The 16,711-nt window shown below is 45.2% G+C and overlaps 1 protein-coding gene across 6 annotated transcripts in view; it reads left to right on the plus strand.

Moving 5' to 3' along the window:
• LOC126237031 (protein PALS2) overlaps nt 1-16,711 on the plus strand; it is a 398,888-nt gene that overhangs the window by 361,331 nt on the left and 20,846 nt on the right. For all 6 annotated transcript variants that reach the window (XM_049946786.1, XM_049946789.1, XM_049946788.1 and 3 more), the window contains one exon: nt 16,211-16,413. In XM_049946786.1, coding sequence (XP_049802743.1) covers nt 16,211-16,413 — 203 coding nt within the window. The remainder of the gene's footprint in view (nt 1-16,210; nt 16,414-16,711) is intronic.

A 16,711-nucleotide genomic window follows, 5' to 3' on the forward strand; every position in this document is an offset into this window, starting at 1 on the left:
TGGTGCTCCAGCCCACTTCGCCATTGACATCTGGACGCATCTCAATTGTGTCTTCAGGAGGTCCAGTTGCATGGCCTGCTCGTTCACTAGATCTCAACCTGTGGCTGCATGGTACAGCATGTATTAGACTGCAGACTCTGTAACAATGTATGATTGAACAAATTGTCTCTAGCAGGGAATCCATCCATTTTCTGACATAAGTTCATTAGACGTGTTTTGTTTTGTATCATCTCATCAATCAATCCCTACAGTTTGTACATGGCAGAAAAAAATCATTGTGGATAGGATTATTCCTCTGTAAGGGAAAACTAGATGTAACACAAAATGTTAGGAAATCTGATACAGTAATGAGAGAATACGCTTTCTTGTTTTTATTTCCTGTACTTTGCATTCCTCTAAAAATATTCTGCAGTTCCTAATTCAAACAGGGTGGTTTCCAGAGCAGTTTATACATTTGGTAGTAGATGAGCAACCAATTCAGAGTGGCCTTACTGCAGTCGCCACACATCACTTCTCCCTAACGCCCTAGGGTTGTATGCCCAACACATTGGCATTTAAAACAGTATGTTGGGTTTGGGACATATGGCTGTACTTCAAGACGACGAAAGCCTGCCTTGGTGTGTTCTAGGAGTTTGTTGGTTTTGAAGGTAAGAATGGAGTCAGATTTCACCAGGCCTCCATCCACCCTTTTCATAATGTTCTGAACATCAACAATTCCCTCTGGAGCCCACTCACTCTACAGTTCTTTTATAGGAATATCAGCTAGGTCCCTACAGGACACAACACCTTTTCTGAAGTACAAGGTTCTGTGGATATCTGTGTCAATGGCATATTCCCCCACACTTAGCTCTCTGTAGGTTAACAGCTTTGTTGGTAACTGGATGTTTCAACCAACATTGTCCCATTTTGCAACTGCTTTACAGATTTTAGAGCCCTGGCAATTCCTTCTAAGCCCTTCTGGATGTAGAAAGGTGAGACTTGCTTGAAACTTCCTTCTTTTCTTTTTGTTACTAAAACTCATCCTGATTATCAGCCTGTGGTCTGTTACTCATTACTGCTTTGTTCTTATTTATTCCTGCATCTGGAGGGCTGGCTATCAGAGCCCTCTTACTAGGTTGGGTGGTGGTACCTTCCAGCAGCCCACTGTGTGCACTGGGAGGAGGAAAAGAAAATTTTGGAGGATACATTTTGGTCCCAGGAGCAGGTAGGGAAGAAAGGGTCCACCCAGACAGAGCCCTGCGTGCCTGAGTAAGCCTTATACAACTGAGGTGAGGCAGGTTCCCCAGAGGTTGCACTTTAATGACTGTTCCACCTCAACAGCCACGCATCTCATAGTGTGCAGCGCACTTTGAGCCTGATGGGTCATAGAGGTTTATTTCATCCTCACAATCTGGGGAGATAGACCTAGATCCCCATTCCGTGAGACGCACAATGTTCCATAGCTGTACCATATGGTCGTTACTGAAACATCCCCAGAACTTACGATGACAGAGGACTGATGATGCCGGCACGGTAGCTCAGCGTGTTCGGTCAGAGGGTAATGTGCCCTCTGTATTAAAAAAAAAACTGAGTTAATAGATCGACAATGAACTTAAATGGATGTCTTACGTCCCCAGATCAGGAACCCCAGGGTCACCAAGCCCGTACTCAGCAAACGAATGCTGAGACCCTGAGGCCAAAAAGATCTACAAGTCCATGCAGCCTCCCACATTTGCTATGTCTTTTGCATCAATCCTTCAACAAACCTATTCTAAACATGATGCCTCTACACAAATGGAGATTGCAAGTGCCAGCACTAACACCTGCATGTGTCAGTGCACTTGAATGACAGCAAGTGTTTCGGAGCGTGTAGTTCTGCTAGAACAGCAGAAAAAGGTACAGTGGTCAATCTAGTAGAGCCCAAGGCACCTCCCATGGCTGAGGCTGTTCAGAAGCCCGGCTCCAGCAAAGCCCTCAAAACAGTGAAAAGCTAGTACAAAGCAACAACTACAGGTAAAATCGAGTAGTAAACCGTTGCACCGTGTCAACGTGATTCTACCTGATACTTCATCTGGCTCTTCCCCAGAAATGATGGAGTATGAGCTCTACCCACTTCAGTCTCCTCACCACAGCGGAGAGGCAGGATGAAGGTGCTACCCGTGTGATTGATGAAGCACATACTTCAGTGGAACTTGTAGGGATTCAGGACGCATGTGGAGGAACTTCGTCTATTATCCCAGGGCACACCACTGTGTCTGTGTCTTCAGAAAACTAATTTCACTCAGTCATTCACCCCTGAGCTTAAAAGGCTATGTATGCCACAAAAAGGATGACCTAAGTGGAGAGAGAGCTAGAGGAGGGGTAGGTATTCTCGTCAGTACCAACTATCACTCCTTGGCTCTTTCCCTTGCAATGAATTTACAAGCACTTGCCATATCAATGCATGTGAATCATCCATTGACAAAATGTTTCCATTACCTGCGCCCACGCGATGCACTCGATAAGGATGCTCTCAATGACCTTCTTACACAGCTCCATCCTCTGTGGTGATTTTAATGCACACAGTGTGCTTTGAGGCTCAGCAACTACCTGCCCCAGGGGTAGAGCAATTGAGAAGCTTCTCATGTCATCATGTGCATATTTGCAAAAAATGCAACAGAGTACTGACTGCTGCACTGCAACTGGGTCGTTCTCTGCCTTCCATCTTTCACTTTGCTTCTTTAGCCCTCGCTCATACTGCACGATGGGAAGTGCGTGACAACTTGCACAGAAGTGATCACTTCCTGATCTGGATTCACCTGCCAGATAGAGTGGAACCCGATGGGAAACCACTGTGATGTGTGCTCAGTAGGACAGACTGGACACTTTATAGTCAGCTAGCCCAGTTTGAACATCGTGTCAATGTTGATGTATGGGTGGATCATATTACCAAAATAATCCGTCGCATCACTGAAGCATCCATTACAGTCTATGCGACAACTGAAGAGGGACCACTGAAGCATCCATTCCATGAGACAACTGGAGAGGCAGCCTGTCTCTCGGTGGAGCAAAGAATGCTGCTCTGCCATAAGAACTAGGTGTGTGGCTCTGCGTAGGTTCTAGTGCTGGCCCACTGCAGAGAATCTTGCAGTCTTTCGGGTGATGAGGGCAAAATGTCACTGGAGTATTCAAGAGAGCAAGAAGAGGTCACAGCAACAGTTCTTGATCACCATTAATTGTTCCATGAAGAGTTACATGGGAGACCATCAGGAGAATTTCTGGGAGAGGAGGGAGGAGCCTCATGGCTGCTGTAATGGAGAACGGCACTCTCTAAACCAGTCCGCAAGACATTACCCAGACTGTGGTGGCCTATTATGCCACAATTACTGCAACCACCAGTCAGGATCCAGGTTTCCAACCCACAGATTGGTTGCTGAGAGGAGCAGTTTGGACTTCTGCTCCACCACTGATGAAGATTACAACTGGCCATTTACCATATGGGAGCTAGATTCTGCATTGTCTGCAGCCCATGACATCCCCAGGTCATGAAAGAATCCATATCAGTATGTTATGGTACCTCACAAGGTTTGAGGCAATTTTAATTCCTCTTTTAAAACCTGGGAAAGACTGTACATGCCCAAGTAGTTATCATAGTGTTGCCCTCACTAGCTGCATGGAAAAGACCTTGGAGCAGATGGCCAACCGCCACCTTGTCTGGATCTTAGTATCCAGTCAGTTCCTTGGTCACTTTCAGTGTGTGTTCCATCTTTGAGAACCTGGCCCTCCTGGAGGTGACTATACAACAGTCTTTCCTTCTCTGGCATCACCTTCTAGGTATAATTTTTGTCATTGAGAAGGCCTACAACACTACTTGGAGGCATTTTATCCTCGAGCAACTTCACATATGTGGTTTTCTTGGATGTATTCCCATTTTTATTCAGTCCTTCCTCTCGCCATGGTATTTTCAATACCGAGTCGGTGATGTCCTGTCTGATCACTTCAGAAGAACCATGTCCCTCAAGGTAGTGTGTTAGGTGCGACTGTCTTTGCCATACCTGTTAATAGCTTTACATCAATTGTGAAAAGTACTGTCCAGTATTCTTTGTTTGTGGATGACTTCTCTGTGTTTTGCTCTTCTTCAAGCCTTGCAATGACAATACTTCGGTTGCAACTAAATGATGTTTGGATGAATGGGTGCAGAAGAGTGGTTGTAAGTTTTCCACTGAGAAGTCTGTGAGTGTTCTTTTTAACCGTTCTTGTTCCATTTTAAACTTTCCGGAGTTGAGGATGAAGGAAACTGTTCTTAATTCTAAGATGCAGTGAAGTTGTCCCATGAGGCTCTAAGTATTTTAAAATTTCTTAGCCACAGTACATGTGGAACAGACAAGACTTTTCTGCTCTGGTTTTACAGAGCCTTTGTGTTATCTTGGCTGCAGGGTGCACGGTGTACGGGTCTGTGAGACCCTCTTATTTAAAGATGTTGGGTGTGGTGCACCATGAAGAAATTTGGTTGGCCACTGGGGCATTCAGAATGAGCCCCATACCAAGCCTCTGTGCAAAGGCTGGTGAACTGCCACTTCACATCAGGTGATGACTACTTAGGGTGTGCCATGCATGTAAAACACTGTCCACACCATACACACGTGCATACCATACTGTTGCTTGGCCTCCAATGGAAAGACTTTTTTGTAACTGACAAAAAGCAATGAGGTCCTATGGGATTCACATGAAGAATTGTCTTTTCTAGATGAGTGTGACCAGTCTTAATGTTTTACATCGTGGTTGGAGATTTCCCCCTTGGCTCCTCCAGAGCCCCAGACTTACTTTAGACTTGACCAATTTTATGAAAGAGAGTATGCCATATTTTACATTTCAATCTATGTGTTTTAACATTTCAGATATGCATCATGGTTTCACAGTAGTGTACACACAAACAAAGGGACTTCTCTTGGTTGCTCTGTAGTGTTCCCCAACCATGTCACCAGGCATTGGCGATGAGTATACTGTTTTCTCAGTGGAGCTCTAAGCGGTCCTAAAGGTACTGGAGCAGATGCAATGTATTCAGGACAAAAATTTTCTCATCTGCTCTGATTCCCTGAGTGCCTTACAATTGTTACAGAACCTGTACCCAGCTAATAAATTGGCCCAGCTGATATTTGACCTACTATACTTGCTCCAGCAGGTGTCATTCTGCTGGGTGTCAAGGCACGTGGGGATACAGGGCAAATGGGCTGCCAAGGAGGCCTGCAGAGGACAGTATGTGGTACAGTGTCCTATTCCCCTGCAGGCTGTCATTTCTGCACTACACAGGAAGTCCATGCAGTTGTGGGATGAGGAATGGCTGGCAGTAACAGAAAGTAAGCTGCAGTTGGTAAAATCAACTATCTGGCCATGGCATTCCTCCTGCTGGTTGCTCAAGAAGGATGAAGTGACTTTCACACATCTTCAAATTGGGCTCTGCCCTATTACACATGGCTTTTTACTACGGTGAGAGAATCCCCTGTTTTGTTATGCTTGTGGCGTGCAAATCCCTCTACGCCATATTTTAACAGAGTACATTTTATATCGTGATGCAAGGGCTGAAGCAAATATCAGTGCAGATTTTCCGTCTATTTCAGCGGACAATGAGACGCGAGTGACTCAAGTATTAAAGTTTTGTGATGTTTCTGGACTATGGCCTAAGCTTTTAGACTGGAGGTTGTAGTGTGTTACAGAGTGGCTGGTTCATTCTTTTTTATTCTTGTAGTTAGCCAGCCATGTCCATCAGCTCTATTATTTTAACTGCTTATACCACTTTCTTCCTGTTTAGTTAATGTTTTAATATTGGCATGATACTTTGTTTCATACTTCTGTGTGGGCACACACATAGTTTTCCACATGTTGTTCCTTTTAGTTTCTGTGCTGTTTTATAATCCTGTTTAGTGTATTTTATTAACACTTGTTTCAAACTTTCTGTGCAGGCACTGAAGGCCTTGCTGTCATGTGCACATATCAACATACCCATCCAGCCACCATCCTGCTACAGTAACTAAATCACAGGCACTGATTTGCTACAGATTGCTCATAGATTATGCAAAGGACAGTGATAGCTTCCAAAAATTCTCAAAAATGCTTGTTTATTTGTGTTGATATACGGTGAAAAAATTCAGGGGTAGAGTATTCTTTGGCCAAACTGTGACCACAGATGTTGATTTGCTACGAAATAAATTAGGTATCCGAAACTTACAGAAATATTGTTTTGTAAGCATCCATAAATTCTCAAACTAACCTATTTCTCATGTAATTGAACAATGAAATTAGAGAACCATTGTTCTGAAAGAGGATAGGTCTACTGTTCTCAAAAACTTTATAAGTGAACAATTTAGTTTGAGCCTACAATTGACAATAACAGTACTAGTTTATTGTGGCACTAATGAATGTTCAAAATTTCATGATATATCACAATATAAATGAGTATTGATACAATCAATGAACGATTATTCAGAAATGACACTAACAGGAAAATATGCGATTCTAGATTTGTAAGTTCATCTCTATCAAAATCGATATAATTTGCGGCACCAACAGAGCATTTCTTCTGCCTGTTGCAGCTAACAGTGCAGCACTGAAGTGGTTAGCTCTTGGGAGGGTAACTTTTGGGAGGATCAACAACTTTGACTCACTCCCTTCTCAGTTTCTGCTTCCCTTTCACGTTGTTCAACTGTTAGAACTGCCATCTAGTTTCTGTACCAGTTACATTTAACATTTTGCTCTCTGCATTTTATTCTTGGTACTTTCAGAATTTCAAAGAGTGTCTTCCAGTCAACATTATATAAACTTTACTTAAATCTACAAATGCGATAAACATAAGTTTGCCTTTCTGCAGTCTGTCTTGTAAGATAAGTTGTAGTGTCAGCATTGCCTCTTGTGTTACCACTATCCTCCACAATCCAAAATGATCTTTCCTGGGATCAGCTTCTACTAGTTGACATTCTTTGGGAAATAATTTGTGTCAGTATTTTCCAATCATGATTTATTAAACTGTTGTTTCAGTAATACTCACACCTATCAGCAGCTGCCTTTTTAGGTGTAGGATTTGTTTACTTTCTTCTTGAAGAATGAGGGTAGTTTGCATGTCATCTTGCAAACCAGGTGGAATAGATTTTTCATGCCTTGCTCTCCCAAGGATCTCAGTAATTCTAAGGGAATTATTTCTATGCCAGGTACCTTGATTAGACTTAGGTCTTTCAGTGCTCTTTCAAATTCTTCCAATTTTATCTTCATATACATCTTCTTCTATTTCAGTAGTATTATCTTCAATTTCGTTAATCTTGTATAGAACCTCTGTACATTCATTCAACCTTGCAGGCTTCACCTTTTTACTTAACATGTTCATATAACAACTTTTTTTCTCCAAAGGCCTCTTTAATTTTCTTGTAGGTGGCACTTATCTTACATCTAGATGTGTATGCTTCTAAAGCCTTGCATTTCTTGTGTAGCCATTCCTGTGCCATTTTGCACTTCCTGTCACTATAATTTTTTTGCCAGCTTCATTTGATGCATAATTGTATTTTCTCCCTTCAACAACAGATTCAGTAGCTGTTGCATTATCCAAAGATTTCTCTTGGCTTTGTCTTTATTTATTTATTTTTTTATTTTTATTTTTTAATTTGGGTCTATCTCTCAAAGGCTCCTATTTTTCTTCTGTCCCTGCCCAGAGATCTGAATGTTGGACTATTTTACCTAAAAGGATGCTGTCATTATTAAGCCACCCAGCAGAGATCAGGAAATATAACATTGCTTTCAGCTGTTTGCAGTGCTCAGGTGTCAAGGGGCCATGATGGCTAATTTTACAAGGCTAAATCAATCAATCAATCAATCAGACTGTTGACCCTGCAACTACTTTAAAGGCTGCTGCCCCTTTTCGGGAATTGTATGTTTGTTTTGCCTCTCCACAGATGGTTGTACCCACAGTATGGCTGCTTGTACCATAGAGGCATGTGTGTCACCCCTGCAAGGTCCGTGGTGTGTGGGGTAGGAGGGAGTGTTACAGGGTCATTACTGCTTACATTACTTATAAATGATCTTGCGGATAAAGTGCTGTTGTCTACAAGGAGTTACAGTGCCAGATGATTGTGGCAAAATGCAGAAAGACCTGTGAAGGATAGATGATTGTTGTGGGTATTAGCAGTTGAGCCTGAATGTTAATGAATGTAATGTATTGGGCACAAATAGATGAAGAGATCGATTATGGTGTTGGTTATAAACCACTGGGAACATTAATCACCATAAAATATATGTAGGCCTATCTGTCAGAAGATCCCCAAAGTGAAATTATCACATAAAACTAATTATAGGAAAAACAGATTCCAGGTTGAAATTCAGTTGTAAAATCCTAAGGAAATTAATTCATCCACTAAGGAAATTGCAGTAGCCACCAGAAAGATCGCGGGAGGCGCACATCAGCACAGCGTGTCACGGACGGTAGTTGCCGCAAGTAGAGACCCATTCACCAGAGGGCACGCGACAATTCGGACGCGACCTCTGCCGGCGTAACAACAACTCAGGCAGCACGGGCCGTGCCCAGTCAGTCAACATCGGGCATGCCTAGGACACAGTCCCGGTCTACGCCAAGTGAAGTGCGACGTAAACGTGAACAGTGTTATTACACAATTGGCGACGAGTAGGGTCGTTCTTTCGCATGTTGCGTCGTTGTTCCAGTTTCGCAGCCTCTCCACGGCATGGAGGATTTAGTGCGGATTTTGGTTGAGCAGCAGACGGAGTTCATGGCCACCATGAAACAAGTGCTTCCGGCATTGCTCTCCACGCAGTCTGCTCCAGCGCCGTTCCCTCCTCCCTTTCCCCCGTACGACGAGACGGCGGAGGATTGGGATGCATATGAACATCGCCTTCGACAGCATTTCCAGGCATTTCATGTTGCCGATGCGGAGGTATGTCGTGCTCTCTTCTTGTCTTGGATATCTCCCTCGCTGTACCAAGTTTTGCGGCAGCTATCGCCGTTGCACGAACCCTCGTCCTTGTCTTTTGACGCCCTGTGTTCATTGCTGTCTTCATATTATCGCCGCCGCACGCATGTTGTGGCGGCTAGGGTCGAGTTCTATCAATGCAAGAAACAGCCCCATCAGTCTTACCGGGCATGGGCCACTACCCTGCACGGTCTTAGTCGCAAGTGTCATTTTGTCACGGAGCAGTCGCGAGAGTCGTATGCCCACGTTATGGTACGCGACGTCATTGTTCGTTCGGCCCCTGATAGGGAGGTCCGGCAACGGGCCCTGCATTTAGGAGACCCTTCCCTCGAGGAAGTCCTGTCCATTGCTCAATCGTATGAAGTCTCTCACGCCACAGGTCAACAGCTGGAAGCGTCGTGCGACGTTGTGGCGGTTCAGGGCGGCGCGGCCGCGTCCACTGCGTCTGGGGTGGACGATGTGCGAGCGGTACAATCCGGCCGTTACGGCCGCTCCCGCATGGCGCGTAAACAGAATTCCGGCCACCGGCCCCTGTTGCCGTCCTGTGCGTCGTGCTATATACATCATGATCGGTCAGAGTGCCCCCAGCGTTGGGCCGTTTGTCGCAAATGTAATAAAAAAGGTCACATTGCTAAAGTTTGCCGCTCAGCCTCAAAAGAATCGAAGGAAGCAGGTACAGAGGACATGGACATTGACATTCAGGAAGTTTCATCGGGCCAGGCTCCCGACGCATCGGCACGCAAACTCTTTATCGAGGTGTTGGTTCTGTCGTGCCGGTTACAACTGCAAGTAGATACGGGCACGGCAGTTTCGTTGTTGAATGCACAAACTTATTCTGACCTTGGATCGCCCCTGTTGGCGCCAGTTTACCGGCGTCTACGCGATTATGGTAAACAGTTCATTCCCCTACTGGGTCAATTCACTACCGACGTGACTTACAAATCAGTCACTCGGCCTATTACTTTTATTGCTGTCAGTGACGCGAGCTCCACTAACCTTTTTGGCCTGGATGCCTTTCAAGCTTTTGGTTTTTCTATCGCTGACACCATACAGTTGGTCTCTGAAGACGTTCCGTATCAATCATTGGAATCTTTGATTTCAGACTTTCCAGATATCTCTGAGGAGGGCCTGGGGTGTGTTTCAGATTTTGAAGCTCACTTAACGTTGAAGGCGTCGGCTCGCGTGAGGCAGATCCCCTTGGGTCTCCGCCCTCAGGTAAAGGAAGAGCTAGACCGACTGACAGCCCTAGGGGTCGTTCTTCCCATTACTTCTAGTGAGTGGGCTTCGCCCCTCGTTATTGTAAGGAAGCCCTCGGGAAAATTACGTCTTTGTGGCGATTTCAAGGCCACCATTAATTCCCAATTGGTGGTGGACACCTATCCTTTGCCTCGTGCTGATGAATTGTTCTCCGCCATGGCGGGAGGCCAATATTTGTCAAAAATCAATCTTTCGGAGGCTTATCATCAGGTACCACTTGATGAGGACTCCAAACGGCTGGCGGTCGTCAACACCCCGTTTGGCCTTTACCAATATCAGCGGTTGGCCTTCGGAATATCCAGTGCCCCAGCGATATTCCAGCGTTATCTTGAGCACGTCACGTCGACAATCCCTCATTGTATTAATTACCTGGATGACATAATTGTCACAGGCCGCAGCACGAAGGAACACTTGCACAACCTTCGCACCCTCTTTCTCAAATTCAGGTCTGTGGGCTTGCGTTGCAACCTGCATAAGTCAAACTTCTTCCAACCGTCCATAGAGTATGTGGGCTACACCATCTCTCAGCACGGCGTCCAGCCACTAGGAAGTTTGGTCCAAGGTATCGTCGACCTTCCTCGGCCCGCTTCGCTGAAAGAGTTACAAGCTTTTTTAGGCAAGATAGCCTGTTAACCACTGGTTCATTCCCAGGGCTTCCACCATAGCCCGCCCCCTGTACTGCCTTCTGCGCAAGGGTGTTCCTTTTGATTGGTCGCCTGCATGCGAGCGAGCATTCAACTCGCTGAAGGTCCTCCTCACGTCAGCGCCTTGTTTGGCTACTTTTGACCCCCATAAGCCGTTGGTCCTGGCTACAGATGCTTCGCAGTATGGGGTGGGGGCGGTCCTGGCCCATCGCAACGCAGATGGTTCCGAGCAACCACTGGCGTTTGCGTCTAAAACTCTTAGTCCCGCGCAGGCCCATTACTCCCAGGTGGAAAAAGAGGCTTTGGCCATTGTCTACGCTGTTACCAAGTTTCACCCTTTCTTGTATGGCACGAAGTTTCAGTTAATCACTGACCATAAGCCGTTAATATCGTTATTTGTCCCCGCCTCTCAGATTCCGGATAGGGCGGCCCACAGACTACAGCGCTGGGCCTTGTTCCTCTCTAAGTACCATTATGACATTAATTTTCGGATCTTAAGTTCGATCGAGAAGAGATTATGTGTTTTCATTTGGATGTGGCGTCCCGCCAAGCGGTTGATGGCTTCCCAATCACTAGTTATAGAGTCGCCAGGGAAACGGCAGCTGACCCGGTTCTCCGGCAAGTAGTTCGCCTCATTCAGCAGGGGTGGTCATCCCGCCCTCCAGGCCGGGCCTCGGACCCTCTTCGTAATTATTTTATTCTAAGAGACCGCCTCTCGGTCTTGGCAGGAGTTCTCCTTCTGGGTACCGATGATATAGCTCCTCGCGTGGTTGTTCCTGCCAGTTTACGAAGGGAGGTTCTCACGTTATTACATGCGGGGCACTGGGGTGTTTCCCATACTAAAACCTTGGCTCGCAGACATGTGTACTGGCCCGGTATTGACAGAGAAATTGAGCACTTGGTGGCCGCCTGTTCCCAGTGTGCGAGCCAACAGGCATCTCCCAGGGCAGCGTTCTCTTCCTGGCTGCCGGCAACCCAAGCATGGGAACGTGTTCACATCGATTTTGTGGGCCCGTTTCTCAATGGCTTTTGGCTCATTGTCATTGATGCTTATTCCCGATTCCCATATGTGGTTCGCTGCTCTTCAACCACTTCAGAAGTTGCAATCCAGGCACTAGCAAAAATCTTTTCTGTGGAAGGTCTGCCAATCACCCTGGTCTCGGACAATGGACCGCAGTTTATTTCGCAGACCTTCCAGGATTTTTGTAGGCGCTTCGGTATTCGGCACGTTTGCTCTCCCCCCTTCCATCCAAAATCGAATGGGGAAGCCGAGCGCATGGTGCGCACATTTAAGACGCAGATGAAAAAGTATGTGCACGAATTTCCTGCGGAGGAGGCATTGACGTTTTTCCTGATGGCATACCGGACCACACCAATGGGCGAACGCAGCCCCGCAGAGCTCCTCCATGGGCGCCAACCTAGGACTCTGCTGCACCTCCTCCGGTCTGGTCCTCGCCAGTCTTCGCAAAATGGAGTACCTGGCTTTCCACTGGGTATGTCGGTCTGGGCATGTGGGTTTGGTCGCAATCCACATTGGATACTGGCGGTGGTCCTGCGCCGAAATGGCCGCCGGCTCTATACCTTGCAGGCAGGGAACCGGGTGGTCCGTCGTCACCAAAATCAGCTACGTCCACGTTTGGGCACCCACCCTCCGACCTCTCGGACACCGGCTTCCCCATTGCCGGCACCCGTGTTGGTTTCTCAGGGGACGTTACTGCCTCTCCCCACTGTGACTCTGCCGCACTGCGATGGTTCTCAGCCTTGGCAGCCTCCAGCAGCTCCAGTGCCGGCATCGCCATCATTCGAGATGCCCCAGCGAGAGCCGGCCCCCCTCTCAGGCCCGGTTTCTCAGGAGGCTGGTTCACATGTGGTTGTCCCTTCCCCATCGTCCCCGCCACTGGGTCTTGCCCCTCCCGAGGTGGCACAGGATCCGGAGTTCGACAGTTTGTCGCCCGTTCTGTCCCGGGCTCTGGTGGTGGGATGACGGGGGCCTCTTCGTGTGGGTCACTTCCAGCCGTATTCGAAGGTTCCGGCTCGAGGATTGGCAGATCCCCTCGACCCCGGCCTTCGTATGGATGTGGAGGTCATCGCTCCTGCCCGACGCTCCACCTTCCGATGCAGTGGATCACAGTGGCTTCACCCCCCGAAGGAGGAGAAGTGCAGTAGCCACCAGAAAGATCGGAAAGATCACGGGAGGCGCACATCAGCATGGCGCGTCACGGACGGTAGTTGCCGCAAGTAGAGTCCCGTCCACCAGAGGGCACGCGAAAATTCAGACGCGACCTCTGCCGGTGTAACAACAACAACAACAACAACTCAGGCAGCACGGGCCGTGCCCAGTCTGTTAACGTCGAGCATGCCTAGGGCACAGTCCCGGTCTACGCCAAGTGAAGTGCGACGTAAACGTGAACAGTGTTATTACAGAAATGGCTTACAAAACATCCTTTTGACCAATCCTTTAGTATTGCTCATCAGTCTAGTTACCTCTCTTACAAGGTTGGATTTACAGAGAAGATCCAAAGATCCAACAAAGAGTGGCACAATTTATGATATAGTCAGTCTGCCCAAACTCTTTGCCTTTACAAATGTCTGCTTGTGTCTGTGTATGTACGGATGGATATGTGTGTGTGTGCGCGAGTGTATACCTGTCCTTTTTTCCCCCTAAGGTAAGTCTTTCCGCTCCCGGGATTGGAATGACTCCTTACCCTCTCCCTTAAAACCCACATCCTTTCGTCTTTCCCTCTCCTTCCCTCTTTCCTGATGAGGCAACAGTTTGTTGCAAAAGCTTGAATTTCGTGTGTATGTATGTGTTTGTTTGTGTGTCTATCGACCTGCCAGCACTTTCATTTGGTAAGTCACATCATCTTAGTTATAATAGAGGGAAACATTCCACGTAGGAAAAATATATCTAAAAACAAAGATGATGTGACTTACCAAATGAAAGTGCTGGCAGGTTGACAGACACACACACAAACACAAACATACACACAAAATTCAAGCTTTCACAACAAACTGTTGCCTCATCAGGAAAGAGGGAAGGAGAGGGAAAGAGGAAAGGATGTGGGTTTTAAGGGAGAGGGTAAGGAGTCATTCCAATCCCGGGAGCGGAAAGACTTACCTTAGGGGGGGAAAAAGGACGGGTATACACTCGCGCGCACACACACACACATATCCATCCACACATATACAGACACAAGCAGACAAGCAATATGTCTGCTTGTGTCTGTATACGTGTATATGTATACGTGTGGATTGAATTTTGTGTGTGTGTGTGTGTGTGTGTGTGTGTGTGTGTGTGTGTGTTTGTGTTTGTGTGTCTATCGGCCTTCCAGCGCTTTCGTTCGGTAAGTCACATCATCTTTGTTTTTAGATATATTTTTCCCATATGGAATGTTTCCCTATATATATGTGTGTGTGTGTGCTTAAGAGTCTGGCAGCATATTACTTCCTCCCAGATATGTCTTCCAAAATTACCTGACAAGAATATCAGAGAAATTAGAAATCATACAGAAGCTTATCAACAGGCCCTCTTTCTGTGCACCATTTATGGATGGAACAGGGAAGGGGACAAATTATGGTGGTACCAGACATACCCTCCACTACAAATTGTAAGGTGGCTTGAAGAGAGTAGATGTTGATGTAGACTGGAATGATGGTATGAATACTGTCTGTGCTACAGAAATTATCTGTTGTGTGCTTGAGATGCCATACCTCTCCTCACCTTGCCTTCCACCCATAAGCATAATGTATTTGTGCACTATTTCTGTTTGCTCACAGCTATACTTTTCAGACATAATGGTATTACTAGTCCTCTTTTTCTACTTGTTTTTTGTTACTGGTGTGGAGTCTAGATTGTGCTTCTTTTCAGTAAGGGCCATTGTTAACTGCTAATCACAATAATTTGTCTTGGGATTTTCATTGTTACTTCAAACCATTCAATGTATATGATATGATCCCATCTTCAAAAAGGCCTTAGGCAATTCTGTTCTTGACATTTATATCGCTGCCTTCTTGTAATGTAGTATGTGGCTCTTCTTTCCATGTATTTGTTGTTTCCACGACTTTTATTTTGCAGTAAGGTACTACATAACAATGTTTTATCATTGCAAGAAAATCTTTTGTACAGAAACATTTCATATCAGCACATATTAATTGTAGTAATACAGTTGCAGAAATAGTTGAGCATAACTAAGAAGTAGTGACATATGGGCACTTCATTTGTAATTGATACAAAGTAGCAACATCAGAGGGACTCTGGGTAGAACTTTGGTTTGTCAGCTGATTACTTTCTGTTGTGAACTTGTTTAACAGATTACTGATGTGCTGAACCAGTGCTTGGACCTAAATAGAAAGATTTGGTTTGTAAGAGAGAAGACTGGTTGCTTTAGGCTGTAAATAATTATTATTCCATCAGAGGAGTTGTAGTTACATAGCTTAGTCTTTAAAAGCTCTGCATACAAAATACAGTGATGGGATCCAGTTATTGTCTGGCATTCAGTAATCAAACTAGTTTGCATTTTTGATGGGAATTAGAAACAAAGTATGTACAGTTCTCCACTATTTGTCCATTTTTAATGTTATGATTAACATAATACACAATAGTTAATTTGTTTTATTTATTGTTTCCAATAATTAAATATATTAAGTATTGTTGCTGCAGTGTTGTTTTATGTATGCCCCATAGGTCCAAAAGTTTCACGAAGGGAGTAATAAAATAAAGAGAAAAGTTAAGATGTCATTCCAGTGCTTCAGGTCTTCCTCCTCTTGTGCACAATGCACAGACCATTCATACAACCATGTGAAATTGACAGAAAAATCCTTTTTGGGATGTTGTTCAACTTGTGCCTCACATTGGCATGAATGTCAGATATGTCACTAAAGTGTTGACCCTTCATGTGAATTTCTGCATTTTGTGGTAGGTTCAGATTGATGAAACCAACCATCACCAGAAAAGAACTGTCAACATTTTGCATTTCAATAAAGTCGTGGCAGGGATCCACACATCATTTTTGTTAAAGAGTCATGATGTGTGGAGCAGACATTGCATATGCTTTCTCGTTCTTCAAAACATTCTGGAGAATGCTTTGAACACTTTATTTAGGGATGTTTCTCCATTGCAATTGGCAACATGATAACACTATCTGACTACAGCTGCACTTTCATTAGTTAGCATTGCCTGCTCCTGCTGAATCATCGAATAAACATTTGTTATTTACAGTTGTTAGTCCAAACTGCCACCATGGTTACTGCATTGATACCATTTATATGCAAGGAATAAAACTGGTCATGAAACATTTTGAATGGGTGATGTATATCCCTAAACTGATTCAGAGTTCTAAAGTCTTCATGGATAAAATTATTAATAACTGAATTTTATTTGTACAGATACTTCTCGTCCTCCTCGTGTTCTTGAAGAAAATGGAAAAGGTTACTGGTTTATTGACAGAGAGTCTATGGAGGAGGACATCAGGGAACATAGATTTTTGGAATATGGAGAGCACAATGGTCACCTTTACGGCACAAAGTTGGATTCTATTAGAGATGTCATACGCCAGGGCAAGATGTGTATACTGGACTGCAGTCCAGCAGTAAGTATGCTACTGTATTCCAAGCCTATGAGGCAAGCTTGCTATGGATACTTTGTGCCATGGTTAAATGCAGGTTCATATCCAGCTAAGCTCAGTTCTTTATTTTGACAAACTAAAACAATATATAGTCTGGGATACAAATTCCACACAGTGTGCAGCAAAGTAACTGCTTTGCTTTAGTGTGTACTTGATTTTTTTCCTTCAGAGATGCTTCTCTTTTGGTCCACCCTGACAAAAATATATAGCCTACAGCTTGACATTGACTACTAAGTGTGACATATGTTCCACAAAATAGTTT

This window comes from Schistocerca nitens, chromosome 2 (genome assembly GCF_023898315.1).
Source record: "Schistocerca nitens isolate TAMUIC-IGC-003100 chromosome 2, iqSchNite1.1, whole genome shotgun sequence".
Classification (NCBI taxonomy): Eukaryota; Metazoa; Arthropoda; class Insecta; order Orthoptera; family Acrididae; genus Schistocerca; species Schistocerca nitens.